Raw genomic sequence first — 16,181 nt, 5'->3', positions numbered from 1 at the left:
CTGTGTACCGGACGCCCCAGACTATCAGTGTGTGAGGCTGAGAAACCCTGACCTAGCACAGATAATTCATTCCTTCTCTCTCTCTCTGTCTGTCGGTCTGTCTCTCACATACAGACATGTCTACCTCTATCTTCTCTGTACATCTGTTACCTGTCTTCTATCCATTCATCTATTTATATAAACTACCAACCAATAATCTGTATTATCTGTCTATCCACCCATCCATCCATTTATCCATCCATCCATCCATCCATCCATCCATCCATCCACCTATCCATCCATCCCTCCATCTCTTTATCCATCCATCCGTCCATCCACCCATCCATCCATTTATCCATCAATCTATCCATCCATCCATCCATCCATCCATCCATCCATCCATCCACCCATCCATCTATTTTTCCATCTATCTATCTATCTATCTTTCCATCCATCAATCCACGTATTTATCCATCCATCCATCCATCCACCCACCCACCCATCCATCCATCCATCCACCCACCCATCCATCCACCCATCCATCCATCCGTCCACCTATCCATCCATCATCCATCCGTCCATCCATGTGTCCACCATCCATTCATCTATCTGGCAGTGTGCTTCTCAGAAAAGAGTGATTCTGTCCCCCAGGAACCCTTGGCAACCTCTGCAAACATTTCTTGTTACCACATGGAGGATGCTACTTGCATGTTGGGGGTAGAGACAAAAGATGCTTCAGCGCCCCCTACCCCAAGGACCCCTCCAGCCCCAGATGTCCCCTGTGCTGAGCTTGAACAACCCTGGTGGAAAGGGCATTCAGTTGGGGGACACCGTGGCGTCATTCCGTCCCATCCTGGATGGCGCTGAAGGCTGTGGGGTTAACCGGGCTGGCATGCGCTCTGCACACGTGAAGACCAGCCCTCGCTCCTCTGGGTAGAAAGTCCCAGACGTGCCCTCCCGAGCCACAGGCGCCCCGCCGATGGCAGCACCAGGCGTACACCAGGAATGCCAGGCATTTCCCTTCCACAACATCGCTCCGTGTTGGGTGTCAGGGGGCGGCTTCCGGTGCAGCTCCGTCCTGTGGCGAGTGTTTATGTTCCATCTCTCCCGGCAGAGAGGATAGCTTTGTAAATAACGTGCCAAGAGAGAAACGGAGCTTCTAAAATACCTGCTGTGTTTTTATCTTGCCGAGTCGGGCCCTGCAAAATTGAATGTTGCTTGATTCAACAAAATTTCCAGGGAGTTGCTAGTGTGTGCGTGTTTTCCTAAGCTGTCTAGACAAGAGAACTCAAAAGAACTGCCCCTCCTGCCCCCCTGTGCTGAGCTGAGTGGATTCAGTTTATTCAGCTGATCTTTGCCTACACAGTCCAAGTTTTTAAAAGAATCGTCATAACATTACGCGAAGCACAGCTCCTCGTTTTGGCTCTCTTTGATGATTGACACATCACATTCGCAGCGTGAGAGTCAGTCTTTTCATGCCTGCAGCTCCTGCTTTTCAGTTTAATCACAGAACGGGCACCCATTTAAAAATAATTTTTAAAGGCTTGTCCCCCCATAAAACAGAGGCTTGACTATCCCTCGTATGTGTAGCAACCGTTTCAAAAATCAGCCTGTTAAAGGAGACCTGAGGGCTTTGGGAAGCTGTACATGGTGGTTTTGTAACCTTCTGCGGTATTCCTGGGAGGGAGGGAACTCCAAAGGAAAGGAGGAGTCTTACAACGATAAATTCGTACATTATGACACACTCATTATTCTGCAGTAACTAGGTAATCTATTCATTTCATTTACTGTATCAATTCTACTCTTATGTAGAGTAAACACTTGCACAGTTTATGAATAAAAAAAAATTAAGACTATTGTATCACGGAACGTATGTCTTGTTGCCTTCCACCTCATGTCCACCGCAGAATACGTCCAGCTAACATTCATCACCTGGCACCGTAACACCTTTACTCCTGGGGTGAGAGCTTTTTTTTTTCTTTTCTTTTCTTTTATTGCTGTCCAAGTACAGTTGTCTCCATTTCCCCCTCACCGCTCCCCCGCCAGGATGAGAACTTTTAGCATCTGCCCTGTCCGCAACTTCCAAACACATGGTACAATGAGTGACTATAGCTTTGTACATTCGATCCTCCAAACTTCAGTCACCTTACGGGTGGAAGTTGGTTTTTCTGACCTTCTTTACCCCTTCCCCACCCCCACAGCCACCTCTGGCCACCACTGCTCTCTGCTGTGTATCCGTGAGTTCATTATTTTTAGGTCACTCGTATAAGGGACATCATATAACATTTGTCTTCCTCTGTCTGACTTATTCCATTCACCGTAATACCCTCTCGGTCCATCCGTGTCGTGGCCAGAGCCGGGATTTCCTCCTTTTTTGTGGCCGAGTTGTACCCCACCGTGTGCATCTTGGGTGACATAACCATATGGTCGTTGTTACCTGGTGCAAAGCTACAGAAAACTGGCCTTTTCCGCTTTCTCGTGGGAGATGCTGAGAGGCGGGGGTGCATGTGAGGCAGACTCTGGGCACCAACAGGAAATGATCTCTTCACTTTCCTTGTTTCTACGGGGATCACCGCTCGATCCCAATACCATTGGCTCTCTTTGGCTTCGCCACTTTTAAACACGTCACCTTCAAGATGAAAGCATGCTGGGTTTGTCCACCTGGATGCGGGTGGTGTCCCTGGGTGGTCCGATCGCCTGCTTGTGGCTCAGGGGTCTCCCCACACACCCCTGGGGTGACTTAGGCCTGAGGTTCGGGGCTGAGGGATTTGAGTCCTGGGTGATTATAATTCACAGCTCAGAGAAAGCTTGAGAAAGACGTGGCCAACAAAAATCCTAAAAAATCTCTTGCGTCATAGTGTGTTATGGTTCTCGTGGGCATTGGCACCTCTTAGCAGGGAGCCAATCAAATACGAGTGCTCAGAATGCAGAATAGAGTCTAGTCAACACCAGCAAAAGGAATGAATCCCTTCACATGGGCAACAAACGAGATGATAAAGGAAAAAAGGGGCCAGGGACACAAACGGAAGACCAAGCCGCACGACCTTCGTTCTGTTACTAGAATCTTAGAGTGTGGCCAGACTATTACATCGTGCGTAGTGATACTCCTGTGCTTTTGAGACATGAAGTGTGTGAGTGCAGAAAGAGTTCATTTCTTCGCCTAAGGTCATAGATTAAGCCGAAGGGCAATCGTGGACTGCCCAGCGTGTTTGCAGCTGAACGCATTTTGCTTAATGGAAACATCCTCTTCTGCAGAAAAACACCTCAACTATATCAGGCCACTCTTTGCAGAGCCCTTTGCCTGCTGCCTCTCCGTCTTGATCATATCCCACATTATTTTATCAGCACGATGCCCCCTTCCTCCCGTACAGTTCTGGGTTTGCTTCCAAGCGGCCTTTTCACGAGAATATACTTTTAAAATGAATTACTCATCATTTGCCGTTCCCTTTCTTGCCTTTTGTGGATCACTTTCTGCTTCTGCTGGAATAAAATATTCATGATGGAAATTTTGTTTGAAAGCCAAGGTTCCATAAGCTCCCCCCACCCCCTGCCCCGCCCAACCCTCACCCCATTACCCAGTAGATTTATCTGGTCTCTTGGGGACTTCAATTTATAGAAAATGCTGAAAAATCACGTTGCTTGAGGATAACTGGGTTCTTCCTTGGTTGTTACCGTGAGCACCTCCGAACTGTGTACCAGAAAGAAAGGAGCCGCGCTGTTTAATAGTTGTGCGGTTGCATTGGGGGGCTTGTGTCTTTTCAAGCCGCCCTTGGATTTCTCCTTCCTTCTTTCTCTTCCCCTTGATGGCAGTTTTCCCAGCCAGGGAGCTCTGTTGGACGAGGATTTTCTACATCTCCGTGCACTTCTTTGCGTGCACTTCTTTGCGTTTTCCTTTTGGTGGATTTGGACGTTAGAAGACCGCCGCCGTTTATAAGCACACAGACCGATTTCTGTTTTTCTTCCCCAACTTTGTGTCCCGCCTGGCCTTCGATGGCATCCCTTCCCTACTGTTAATGACATCATCGCACAAGGGATTGCCAGGCCGTGTGAGGATAGAGGCTGAGGCTCACAGGACAAGCAGGGTCGGGGAGCAGACGGAGCAGGGCAGGAATACGGGGAAGAGAAAGAACTGGGGTTAAGCATGTGGCGTATGAGTGTCCAAGACGGTTTGGGGACCTTCCATATTCGCAGTGGTTGCAAGTTTTAATTTTGCTGTCTTCCATGTGTGTCCGTTTCTTGCGATGCCTGGCAAGCTGGACGATAACCACCCAAGCGTGCTTATCAGCAAGCTGGCGTGCGTTAGAGGCTTCACGCAGATGACCGAGCGCCCTGTACGCAACCAGAAAGCCTGAAACGAGAAACGCACCGGGAAGGAGACTGGACTTGGGGAGGCGCACACACAATACACGGCGCAGATGCTGTAGTTCGGAAATGTGTGCCTGAAACCGCTGTAGTGTTGCGAACCTACGTCTCCCCCATAAATTCCATCCCAGCGACATTTTAAAAGCGACACATTGAAGGCATGCATGTACCACACTTTGCCATGGTACCTCTTGAGGTACATGTCTGTACATGCATGGGGTATATTCCCTGAGATGAGTCATTTGCAGAAATGATGTCCAGCGTCCCTCCAAATAAAGGACCTTGCAGAGGCAGGTGACCCTCTGTGTTGATGCGTGCGGGCCATGTGCGTGGCCCCCCATGGAAAATTCTAGATGAGAGTGCCTCAGCACACACCGTGTCACCGGCGCCTTAGACACTACAGAGTGGCTCCCCCCACTGTCCCACACAGGTGCCAATACAGCCTCGTCTCTTGTCCCCCTGCAGGCACAGGGACGTTCGGCCGGGTGCAGCTGGTCCAGCTGAAGACGGCCAAGCGTTTCTTCGCCCTGAAGGTCATGAGCATCCCCGAGGTCATCCGCCTGAAGCAGGAGCAGCATGTGCACAACGAGAAGTCGGTGCTGAAGGAAGTCAACCACCCCTTCCTGGTCAAGCTGTGAGTCCCCACGCGGGGCCCGTGCCCAGCTCCTTCTCTCCGGCCCCGCCCTCCCCGTGAGGGTCCTTCTGGGGTCTTGTCCTTCCTTTTCTCCCTTCCTGGGATCCCAGGCACGGAGTGGAGTGAGGTCGTGGTTGGTGCACATGTGAGTGTGCCAAGCCGCCCATCCACACCATCCCATTTCTGAGCTTACGTTGGCTTCGGATCTTGCAGGCATGGTCCTGCCAAGGATGCTGACCCCAGGGTGGCCAGGGCCGCAGACAAAGGCGCCAGTTCCTGAAATGCAGTGTCCCATCAGGGCCTGCTGCCCCAGCTCCCTGGACTGGGGGTGTTCCAGGGGCCTTGGCCACCTTCTCCCATTCATTCATTTCCTCACCTCTTTCCTCGGGTCCGTTACGAGGTCCCCCAGAGCCTGCTCCCCAATGGAAGGAGCCCAGAGCGGAACGGAGACAGAAATCTTTCCCTGCGCCACTTGCTGCTCCAAACGAAGACCCCTCCGCACCCACAGAGCTGGCTGTCTGACTCCCTCCCTGGGCAACTTCTGTCCACTTCCCACCTCCTCCCTCTCACGCCTTCCTCGCGCTCCTTCTCAGGCCCAACGGCGTGGCTCGGGTGCCCCTTGTCTGCCCTGATTTTCTGTCTTGGCATCGCCCTTCTCTTACCCCCACCCCAAACCCTGCTTTCTGCCAAAGCATCCTTCACTTTGTAGCCATGGTGGTACTTCCCACCTGCCTCTCCAGCGACCTGCGTCTCTACAGAGAAATCTGTGGCGGGTCTGTGAGGTGCCCAGAACCAGGCCCCAGGGGCTTAGGGTTCTGCAAAGAGTTTATGGGGGCTGTTCCTTCACCTCTGTTTCTCTTCCTCCACCATTGCGTCCATTGAGCTACAAGAGGATGTGGGAACATGTCCAATGCACCTGTGTGCATGGAGACAGGTGTGGTGCACCCTGATGTCCACGCAGGTTGCCCGCACCCCAGCACAGGGAGGTACACCTCTGAACCCAAACACTCCCAAGCAACCTCCTCCAAGCCTGAAACAGGGTCTTTCACAGAGCTGTCTCAGGGGGCCCATTGAATGACGGGAGAAGAGACGCGGAGGACTTTTTGTTTTATTTTTCTCTCCTGCATGCAAAAGCAGCTGGTGAGTGGACACTCCACCCCTGTCTGTTAAGTCTGGGTCTGCGCTCAGCCGGGGGCTGGGGCAGCTAGAAGAAACCGATGTTGTGGGTCTTCCTACAGAAGGAAGAAGAGCTCCTAGTGATGGGTGTTCTTGGAACGGAAATAGGGATTCTGGGGAAGACTTCAGCTGACCGGTGTTTTCAGTAAATCTTGTCTACGGAGACATGGTCTGGGTTACAGTATCGCCTAACTGTTGTCGTCTGAGTTAGGGCAACCGTCTCGGGCTGTTACCCAGCACGGGACGTCTCAAACTATAAGCAGGGCGAGGGTTCCACAAGGTGATTTCTAGCGGTCTCTCCAAGGAACACCGCGCGCCGGGCGCCAGGGCTCCTCTTGGTCTCTGGAAACCACGAGGCGAGAGTTGTAGCGTGTTGTTGGTGACGCTGGGTGACGTTAGGAGAAGTGGAAAGAGGAGCGAGGGGGATTCATGTGAAAGCAAGAACACTTAGACATTGCTGTTGAGAAGCAACCCGTGTTGAGAAGATGGAGAAGCCAGTGGCAGGAGTGTCCCTGCAGGGTCGGTCAGGAGTGGGCGGAGGGGACCCACTGAATATATGTAGTTCTGGTCGCTGCACCTGTTCTGGAGGGCAGGCCCATCTCCCAGGTATGGTTAGAGGGTACCCATGGAATGTTGGGGGCGAGGCCTCCAGCTGTGGGAGTTCTACCTTGTGGCGAGTTAAATGCTGTCCTCCCCCAGAAGGTGTGCCCAGGGTCCCACACATTGAGTCCTCCCCATCCTGGAGGCTGGGCTGGCTCCTGAGGCCTCTCTCCTGCGCGTGTGGGTGGCCGTCCTCCCCTTGTGTCCTCTGGGTGTGTCTGCATCCCCATCTCCTCTTCTTATAAGGACCCCTGTGCTGTGGGATCAGGGCCACCCTGGGGACCTCATTTTACCTTCATGCCCTCTTTAAAGACCCATCTCCGAATGCCACCCCTTCCTGAGGACCTGGGGGTCAGGGCTCCAGCCTGTGAGACTGTGGGACCCAGTTCCAGCTGCAACACTGACTCACAGACTTTGCTAAGGGCACATTTCTCCGCGCCCGGGGTCTTGTTATAACGCACTTCAGCATATGGTTGTTTCTGTGCTTTGTCTGTGCCGTGCACCGGACAGGCAGGTATGTTTAGCACTGGCACGACCCGGCGTGGCCAGGGCTCCCCGAGCGTGCCTAGCGCGCCACAGCATGTGGTATCTGGCCAGCCCGGCCCGGAGCCGGGACCTGGAAGGGGGCCAGGGCCTAAGAACAAGGGACGTGTGTTGGTGGAAAAGCACCACGAGTGAAGAATGCCTTTCAATCCCTGCAGCTGTGCATTTTCTCTTGTCAATGTTGGGGTCGCCTCCCCCAACATCTGCTCTCCATACTGTTTCCGGAAACCCCGAGCATGGTTTTTGCATTTCGTCCAACCGCACGGCCCGGCCGAGGGTGCCAGCCGGCGCTCCGGGGCGAGCGAGCAATTGCTGTTCGGAGCGTGGAGTTCGCCTGGGACGGTCGGGGAAGTCACCAGAGGTCTGCGTGCGAGCTGCTACTGGTTGTGTTTTTGAAAAGGTGCCCGGGCACTCATTCAAGGCGCATGAAGGAACACGCTCTGCTCTGGGAGGAAGCCGCTCCCCAAGGCCAGCTCAGCCACTTGCCGAGATAATTTTAGAAGAGCCGAGGCACTCACTGTCCAGGGTGCAGAGGGGGTGTGACAAAGCCAAAATGTCCAGGGACCAAGGCTTGCAGTCTTCGGGCAAACCTCGATCCCTCCTCGCCCTTGCTGCCTTGAGAGAGGGTGGGTGTTTGCACCCAGATCAAGGCTGTCCGACTGGGCCCTGTTGACAGCTGGGGACAGATCATTCTATGTGTGTTGGCGGGCGGGGGAGGGAGGGGGCTGTTCTATTTAGTGTAGGGTGTGGAGCAGCATCCCCAGTCTCTCCCCACGTGATGCCAGCAATGTGCCCTCTGCAACAGCGACAAGGAAAAGTGTCTCTGCTGTTGTCAGAAATAGTCCCAACAGGGAGATTCTCCTTCATTAGAGACCTCTGCCACAGGTGGACGGATGGATGGGTGGACAGATGGGTGGATGGATGGATGGAAGGGTGGGTGGGTGGATGGATGGATGGAAGGATGGATGGGTGGATGGATGGATGAGTGGGTGGGTGGATGGGTGGATGGATAGATGGGTGGATGGATGGGTGGACGGATGGACGGATGGATGGATGGATGGATGGATACATTGATTCATGGATGGATGGACGGATGGATACATTGATTCATGGATGAATGGATGGACGGACGGATGGATGGATGGATGGATGGACGGATGGATACATTGATTCATGGATGGTTGCATGGATGGATGGATGGACGGATGGATGGATGGATGATGGACGGATGGACGGACGGATACATTGATTCACGCATGGATGGATGGATGGACGGACGGATGGATAGATAATTATTGCACCATAGCCAATAGACGATAAATAGATGGATGACACATTAATGGACACAGAGAGACGGGCCCAGAGAGGCACAGAGACACAGAGAGAGTGTCTCGTGCTAGTAAAACAGGTTTCTCAAACTCCGCACCGTGGACACTGGACGCTAGCTGATGGTGTGCTGTGGGGCATCCTGTGCCCTGCTGAGCAGCATCCCTGGCCTCGACTCATGCCAACAGCCGTGCTTCCTGTGCCGGGTGTCATAGCCGGCAGCGTTCCAGCCCCTGTACGGTGGCTGTTAGATCCAAAACACGCCTTTCTTTTCTATTACACGTGTGGTCAACTTTCTCATTCTCTTTGCCTTTGCAGTTTATTTTTTATTGAGTTTATTGGCGTGTCGTTGGTTAACACAATCATATACATTTCGGGTGTACAGTTGCATGAAACATCATCTGTATATTGTATGGTGTGCTCAGCACCCCAAGTCAAGTCTCCTTCCATCACCATTTATCCCCCTTTACCCTCCTCTACCTCCCCCACCCCCTTCCCTCTGCTCATCCCCACACTGTCCTCTGAGTCTATGAGTATTTTTTTTTTTTTGCTTAATCCTTCACCTTTCCCTGCAGCCCCCCAGCTCCTCCTCCCTGTGACAGCTTTCAGTCTGTTCTCTGTATCTATGAGTCTGTTTCTACTTTGCTTTTCCCTTTATTGTGCTCATTCGATTCCACAGAGGAGTGACATCATATGCTAGCTGCCTTTCTCTGTCCGGCTGATTTTTAAGATTTGGAAGCAACCCAAGCGTCCATCAGCAGATGAGTGCATAAAAAAGCATAAGCAATGCTACGCAGCCGTAAAGAAGAAGGAAATCTGACCCTCTGCTCGCACGGACCTGGAGAGCATTATGCTGAGTAGAATGCACTTTTATTTATTTGGTGATAGACTTAGGGCAAGGGCCCGCGCCCTGCAAATAATGAGGGCTATTGGACCCACGGGTCGCCCGCTCGCCTTCAATCCTGTAATGTTCTGACCTCGGGTTTTAATTCACTCGTGGCGACACAGGCTCTGTTTCATCAGTACACAAACCCCAGGTGACGCCTTAATCTTTGTAAGTGTTGTGGGGATGGTGATATTAGCCTCGCTTTGAATATTTTGGTTCTTAGCGTTAGTGACATCTGACTCTTTGTAAATGCTGTGCATAAAAGAAAAGTCGTATTTTTGGAGATTTGCAGGAAGGATGTGCCTGAGGAGTTTTCTTCCCCCCTCAGGATATTTCTTCCACATCCCTAATTGGAAGAAAGACGAAGGAATCGGAACCGAGGCTCTCGGGAAGTTTTTCTTTTCGTAGCCAGAGTCTCTCTACTCATTATGGAGAATCTTTCTGTGGAATCTATTAGTGCTCAAGGCTGCTGGTAGTTCATTTCGTCATTCCAATTTCGTGTGATGTGTGGGGGTAAAGATGACTTCAGCCACATAATTGTGAGTGCCTCTCGTGGGCATTACGGCTTTGTCAGTGTTGGGAACGATTTTGCTCAGAGGTCTGTGGAGCGCACTGAGCTTCCCACAGCCCGAGATCGTGGGGTTCCTCTTCCCCCATGCGAGGCAGCCGTCCTGGGATCTCTGGTAAGAACTACATCTTTGGTGCTTCCTCTCAGTTTCCGACAGAGCTTCTGGAACCTGCTGGGATTTCCTGTGACAAGCGCAATAAAGGCGTGTTTTGTTAACGAGGGGACTTTTGGACCTCACCTAAGGATGGGGGCTGGTTACCCGGGGTGGGGGGCAGCCAGGAGATTAGGGATTTAAACTGTCAGCCCACCCCTCTGACCTGCAGGCAGAGGAGAGGGGCTGGAGTTTCAACCACAAACCCCATAAAGCTGCCATCATCCTCCAAGGATGCACTTGGCGAGTCTGTGGGTTGATGAACAGGTGGAGATGTTGGTTGGAGAAGGTATGGAATCCCCCCTACTCCTTCATCTCCCCCATCTTCCTGTTTCTGAGTTACCTCTTTTTACAAAAAAAAAAAGAAACCCCCCAAACTGGGGACCTAGTGAAGGACATGTTTGTCTGAGCTCCGCGAGCCACTGTAGCAAATTCACTGGACGTCGAGGGGGTTTTGGGAATGTGTGCTGTAAACTCCTGTCTCTTTTTGCCTCGTCTCCTTGACATGCAAACATTCTTCCTCCACCAACGCCTGCCTTCCTTACCTCCAAGATTTCTGAAATACACCCAACACTCAGTTTGTCCCCCCTCGGCCCCATCCACCCTTTTTTCCACTTCCTGATTCCTGGCGGTAGCCTTCCCTTTCGTGACCAATGCCCACCGATGCTGTGTAAGGGGGCTGCTGCTCCCGGGCTCTCATCTCCTGCCCATAATTGCTTAGAAACCTCTCGCTTTGGAGCCTGTAATAATGCCTCCGTCTGCTGGGGGCAGCGGTCCATTCATTCGCTGGAAGTCTCCAGGCGCTGACGATGTTGGCTCGCTGAACTGGGCGTGATCCCTGCCAGTCGGTGGACCCACGGGGTGCGTGTGAGCTACAGATGCCAAAGCAAATGGTTTCAACAGGGCAGCTTAAAAACAGATTTATTTCTCCCGGTCCAATAAATGGCTTTCAGTGTTGTCCACCTGTAAAAGCTGTGTCCAGGGCCTGAGACACTTCTTCCTCCCCGTCCTGGAGGCTGGAGGCTGAGACCCAGGGGTGAGCAGGGCTGGCTCCCCCTAAGGCCTCCCTCCTGGGTGTGTGGACGGACGTCTCCCCCCTGTGTCCTCACACGGGCGTCCCTCTGAGTGTGTCTGCGTCCCCATCTCCTCTTCTTATAAGGGACCCCAGTCCTACAGGATCAGGGCCCCACCCTAGTGACCTCATGTCACCTAAGTCCCGTCTTTAAAGAGCCATCTGCAAATGCAGTGCCTCTTTGAGGTCCTGGAGGTGAAGATTTAACTATAGGAATTGTGCAGGACAGAATTCAGCCTGTCAAAAGCCGTTAGCCACTTTATAACCAACATATGCTATTTACTCACGCCCATTCTCCAACTTTTTTTTTTTTAAGATTTTATTTATTTATGTTTAGAGACAAGGGAAGGGTGGGAGAAAGAGGGAGAGAGAAAGATCCATGTGTGGTTGCCTTTCACACGCCCCCTACTGGGGACCTGGCCCGCAACCCAGGCATGTGCCGGGACTGGGATTCAAACCAGGGAGCCTTTGGTTCACAGTCCGGGGCTCAATCCACTGAGCCACACCAGCCAGGGCCATTGGCCAGCTTGTGTACATTTAATAAGGACACATGCCTCTTTACGAATATCTAGACGCATGATGTCACTTCTGTGTGTGCGGTATTTTCAATTTATCTAAACGCATGACCCGTAGCCAACCAGCGCCAACCTTTGCAAATAGCTGCTGCTAGTATCTGACCTTCTGAATGAATGGCCTCACAGTGATGCGCCCTGGAGTGCGCCTCTGCGCGCCCCCTCCCACCCGCGCTCCCCCTCCCGCCCGCGCACCCCTGCCCGGTGTCCCCGGGGGCCCAGTGCTCATTCCCGGCCTCCCACGCAGGTTCTGGACGTGCCACGACGAGCGCTTCCTCTACATGCTGATGGAGTTCGTGCCCGGCGGCGAGCTGTTCAGCTACCTGCGCAACCGCGGCCGCTTCTCCAACAACGCGGGGCTCTTCTACTCGGCCGAGATCGTCTGTGCCCTGGAGTACCTGCACTCCAAGGAGATCGTGTACCGCGACTTGAAGCCGGAGAACATTCTGCTGGACAGGGACGGGCATGTGAAGCTGACCGACTTCGGGTTCGCGAAGAAGCTGGTGGACAAGTAAGTGACCGTGCTCCCCTGCCTGCGCCCTCTTCCCGCACCCCATCCGTGCACCCAGCCGCCCACCTGCTCTGTCTTCTGCGAGCTCTTCCTTTTCTTCACGATTCCACATAGAATGGAGATCGCACAGCATTCGGCTTTCTCTGTCTGGCTTACCTCACCTTCTAAGTCCATCCAGGCTGGGTACTAACCATTGCACTAACCATCGTTTTGTTTCCACATCCATCCATTGGTCAGTGGACACTGAGGTCGTTGGGATGTATCCTGGGCAGCTGTCCATACTGCTGCAATGCGCGTGGGGCGCAGGGATCTCTTGGAGACCCCGTCTTTATTGCCCGCTGTTTTACAGCTGCCCCGTACTGCACCGTGCAAGCGTGCCATAGTTGTTCTACCACTCCCCCATGCGCGGGCACCTGGGCTGCTTCCAAATCTCGCCCCCTGTGACTCACACGGAAACAAGCATAGGAATGCACGGCGTCTTTTAAATCACTCTTCCGAGTTTTTTTTTTCAGGTGTATCCCCAGCAGTGCCACTGCTGGGTGAGAAGGCAGTTCCATTTTTAATTTTTTGAGGATATTTCATACTGGTGTTTTCTGGGGGTTTTTTTGGTTTTTTTTTTTTCCTCACAGGGGCTGCCCCAGTCTGCATGGCCAACCACAGGGCACTGGGGTTCCCTTTTCTCCGCAACCTCGCCAGCCCTTGTTATTTGTGGATTTATTGGTGGTAGCCATTCTCAACGGTGTGGTAAGGGATGATGTCTCTCAAGTTAGCTTTTTTTTATTTAATCAGAATCTCTGAGCCAAGGAGCTTTGTCTCCACACTCACCTGTCCCCACCAGTTTTTCATTTCAGCTTCAGATCTCAGGTCTGGTCGGCCAGCACTCCTGGTCCGTCTGCTGGGCAACTCCCAAAACTACTGTATTTTCTCCTTGTCCCTTAATTGTTGTGAGTTACCCTTAAAATTATTTTATTTGCACAAACAGATCACTTTTATTGCATATTGGAAACGGGCAGAGCTGAACTTGTTTAATTTCACCGTGTTTGACAAAAACAGAATATGCATATAAAAATAGCAAGGGCATCTTTATGTATTTTTTAAAAATCTATGTTTTGCATTTTATTTCTTAGAATAACAAAACACAAAAAAGGTCCTCTCGTGAATACATAGTTTATTACATTCAGTGTTTTCTTATATAAATAAAGTATGGTACATACACTGCATAAATATTTACTTGTATTTCAGATTAATTCTAAAACTGTAATGTAGCTTGAACTGTATACTTCAGTTCAAGCTACACTTTATACTTTATGTATACTTTAATGTAGACTTCCAAAAATGAAATTATTGGGGCCAATATTTTTTACCACTGTTAGTACCAGAGAACTGATATCATTCAGAATAACAACTTCAATCAAATTTTACACAGTTCAGTACGAAATATCTTTCGGCTTCACGTACCGCTTTATCCGACTGGGGAAAGAAAACGGTTATAACTCGTGTGTCTAAATCCATCACACGTAACGTCAACTACGGTTGACACTGGGTGTTATGTTAGGTGCAGGCGTAGAACAGGAGTTCTCCGTGGCGTTTGAGCAAGTGGAATTTAGCGGGACATATACAAGACTCTCTACCCTGATAAGTGGCCTCTAATTCCTGCCACGCAGTCTTGGTTCAATTACTGAATCAACGTGATGGATGGACCACATACACTAACTGAAGGATGCAAAACTCTCTGCATCTTTTAAATCCCATACACGTCACAGTTGCCCCCGTTTCATGTCACATGTTAGTTTTCCATTAGTAAGTCTGTCGTTCAGGGGTTCTTGTGCCTTGGTTTATATTGTCGCTTTTCTTGTTGGTTTTATCCCGTAGTAAAGCGGGAGCTTGCTTTCTCCTGTCCCGAAGGGCTCACCAAGTCGCTGAGCACCGTTAAGCATGAACACAGCCACGCCCAGGCAGAAACGTCTGGGACAATATCATTTCTAATATCAATCACCCACAGCTGGTGACGATAACATGCCTTCATAAAACGTTCGCGCTGCACAATTTTAGTCATCTATGTTTTAAAATTCCTGTTTATCTAGAGCACCACTGTCTAATACAAATAACCTCCCGGGTTATTTAAAATTTTCCAGTAATCTTTTTTGATTAAGTAACACAGGTCATTTGACTAACATGCCTCTTTCATTCAACATAATACAAGGTCATTCATTTCGACACCCAATCCTAACAAAAGTGGGGAGTCCCCACGAATGTTTGCTGCCAAGTTTTTGGAATCCCAGGTGCATTTTTCTCTGAACCGGGGCCCTAAATTTGTATGAGAAACGCTCGGTCCCTAATACTTACAGCTGCAGAGGGTTGTTTTTTCAAGTTTTAAATTAATATCGTTAGATTAACATGGGAGTTTCTCAGGGCATTTGAAGGGCTCAGTAGGTACCTATCAGATAAGGAGGCCCTGAGAAGGAAAGAACTGTATTCATCCCATTGTAGACACATCTGTATTTAAGGGAAACCTAATTTGGGGCAGACAAATAACTCTCTGATGGTTTGTTAGGGGCCATTCCGTGAGCTTCTTATGAAGTTCAATGCGATTTCATTTTCCCTTATGGAATTCCATTGGCTACATTTCTAAGAATGAAGCAGCTAAAAACGAGGCGTTTTTACACCGTAGAAAGAAAAACTCATTTTTTAATGATTGATGTCGGTTTCAGTACATCAGTGCTGCCCCCTATTGGCAGCACGTGGTATAGGGTGGACCTTTTATTCATTTCTAATTCATTTTATTGGGAAGTCGGATTCCTACCAACCAGGAAGAAAATGTTTCTCAGATGCACTGGGTTACAAGTTTGGCAAAGCATGTTCCTATCAGCTAATCTATTTACGATTCAGCAAATGAAATCAGTTCGGTATAGAACAACACATGATTCGTGAACTTAATGAATAGGTTGGTGCTTTGCAAACACGGCCTTATTATCAACTTGATAGATGCATTTTAGAAAGAACTTTTATCTTCCCAGACACGGGCAGTGTGGCTTGCAAAGATTTTTTTTTTAGTCTTTTTTTTTTTTTTCTTTCCATGTGTTCCTCTTGGTTTGCTTAAGCAGCCCTGTCTGAGTCAGCTCTCCCCCAAGCAGTCCCGACATACGGCCAAACCAAGCCATTCCCCAAAGTCTCCAGGAATCACGACAAAATAAAAGGAACAAAACAGAGAGACTTCATCCTGAAAAATATTTTTGAAAATACAACTGAGAGAAGCATGTTTCTCTCTCTTTTTTTTTAATGCCTTGAGGGACAAACATATTTTGGCACGTTGCAATTCAATACCCTCCTTATTGTACGAATTTATTTTTATTTGCTTGCGGTGGCTTTACTTAGGATGCTTTTCCGCGATGTTTTTCTGTTGCCGCTTGATTTTGCAAAGCTCTCATGTTCTCCCGGTGACATTTCTTCTTGTTGTTTGAAACGGTTTTGCAGACCGATGTTTTCCGCATTTTTAAATCATATTAATTGTTCGATGACAGTTCGATGACTGTGTTCCTTTCCCGCGTACACCCAGTGACGAGACATTCAATAATTTATGGGATGATCATCCCAATCTATCTCTCACCTCTCTGGCCCTATGCATCCATAGTTATTAGCATATTACTGACTCTCTTCCCTGGGATGGGCTTTACATCCCTGGGTCGATTCTGTACCTGCCCATCTGTGCTTCTCAATCCCTCCCCCTTTTTCTTCCAGCCACTCACCGCGCTCCCATCTGGCACCTGTCAAAATGTTGTTTGTATCCATGAGTCTGTTTTT

The 16,181-nt window shown here is 50.2% G+C and overlaps 1 protein-coding gene across 1 annotated transcript in view; it reads left to right on the top strand.

Annotated features, from left to right (window-relative positions):
* LOC139440586 (cAMP-dependent protein kinase catalytic subunit PRKX-like) overlaps positions 1–16,181 on the top strand; it is a 48,411-nt gene that overhangs the window by 15,936 nt on the left and 16,294 nt on the right. The window contains exons 2-3 of the mRNA XM_071220386.1: positions 4,807–4,975; positions 12,117–12,380. Coding sequence (XP_071076487.1) covers positions 4,807–4,975; positions 12,117–12,380 — 433 coding nt within the window. The remainder of the gene's footprint in view (positions 1–4,806; positions 4,976–12,116; positions 12,381–16,181) is intronic.

The sequence above is a fragment of the Desmodus rotundus genome, chromosome Y, assembly GCF_022682495.2.
Source record: "Desmodus rotundus isolate HL8 chromosome Y, HLdesRot8A.1, whole genome shotgun sequence".
NCBI classification, from domain to species: Eukaryota; Metazoa; Chordata; class Mammalia; order Chiroptera; family Phyllostomidae; genus Desmodus; species Desmodus rotundus.
Note: the sequence above shows the minus strand (reverse complement) of the source record. Positions and strands in the feature narration are given on the sequence as shown.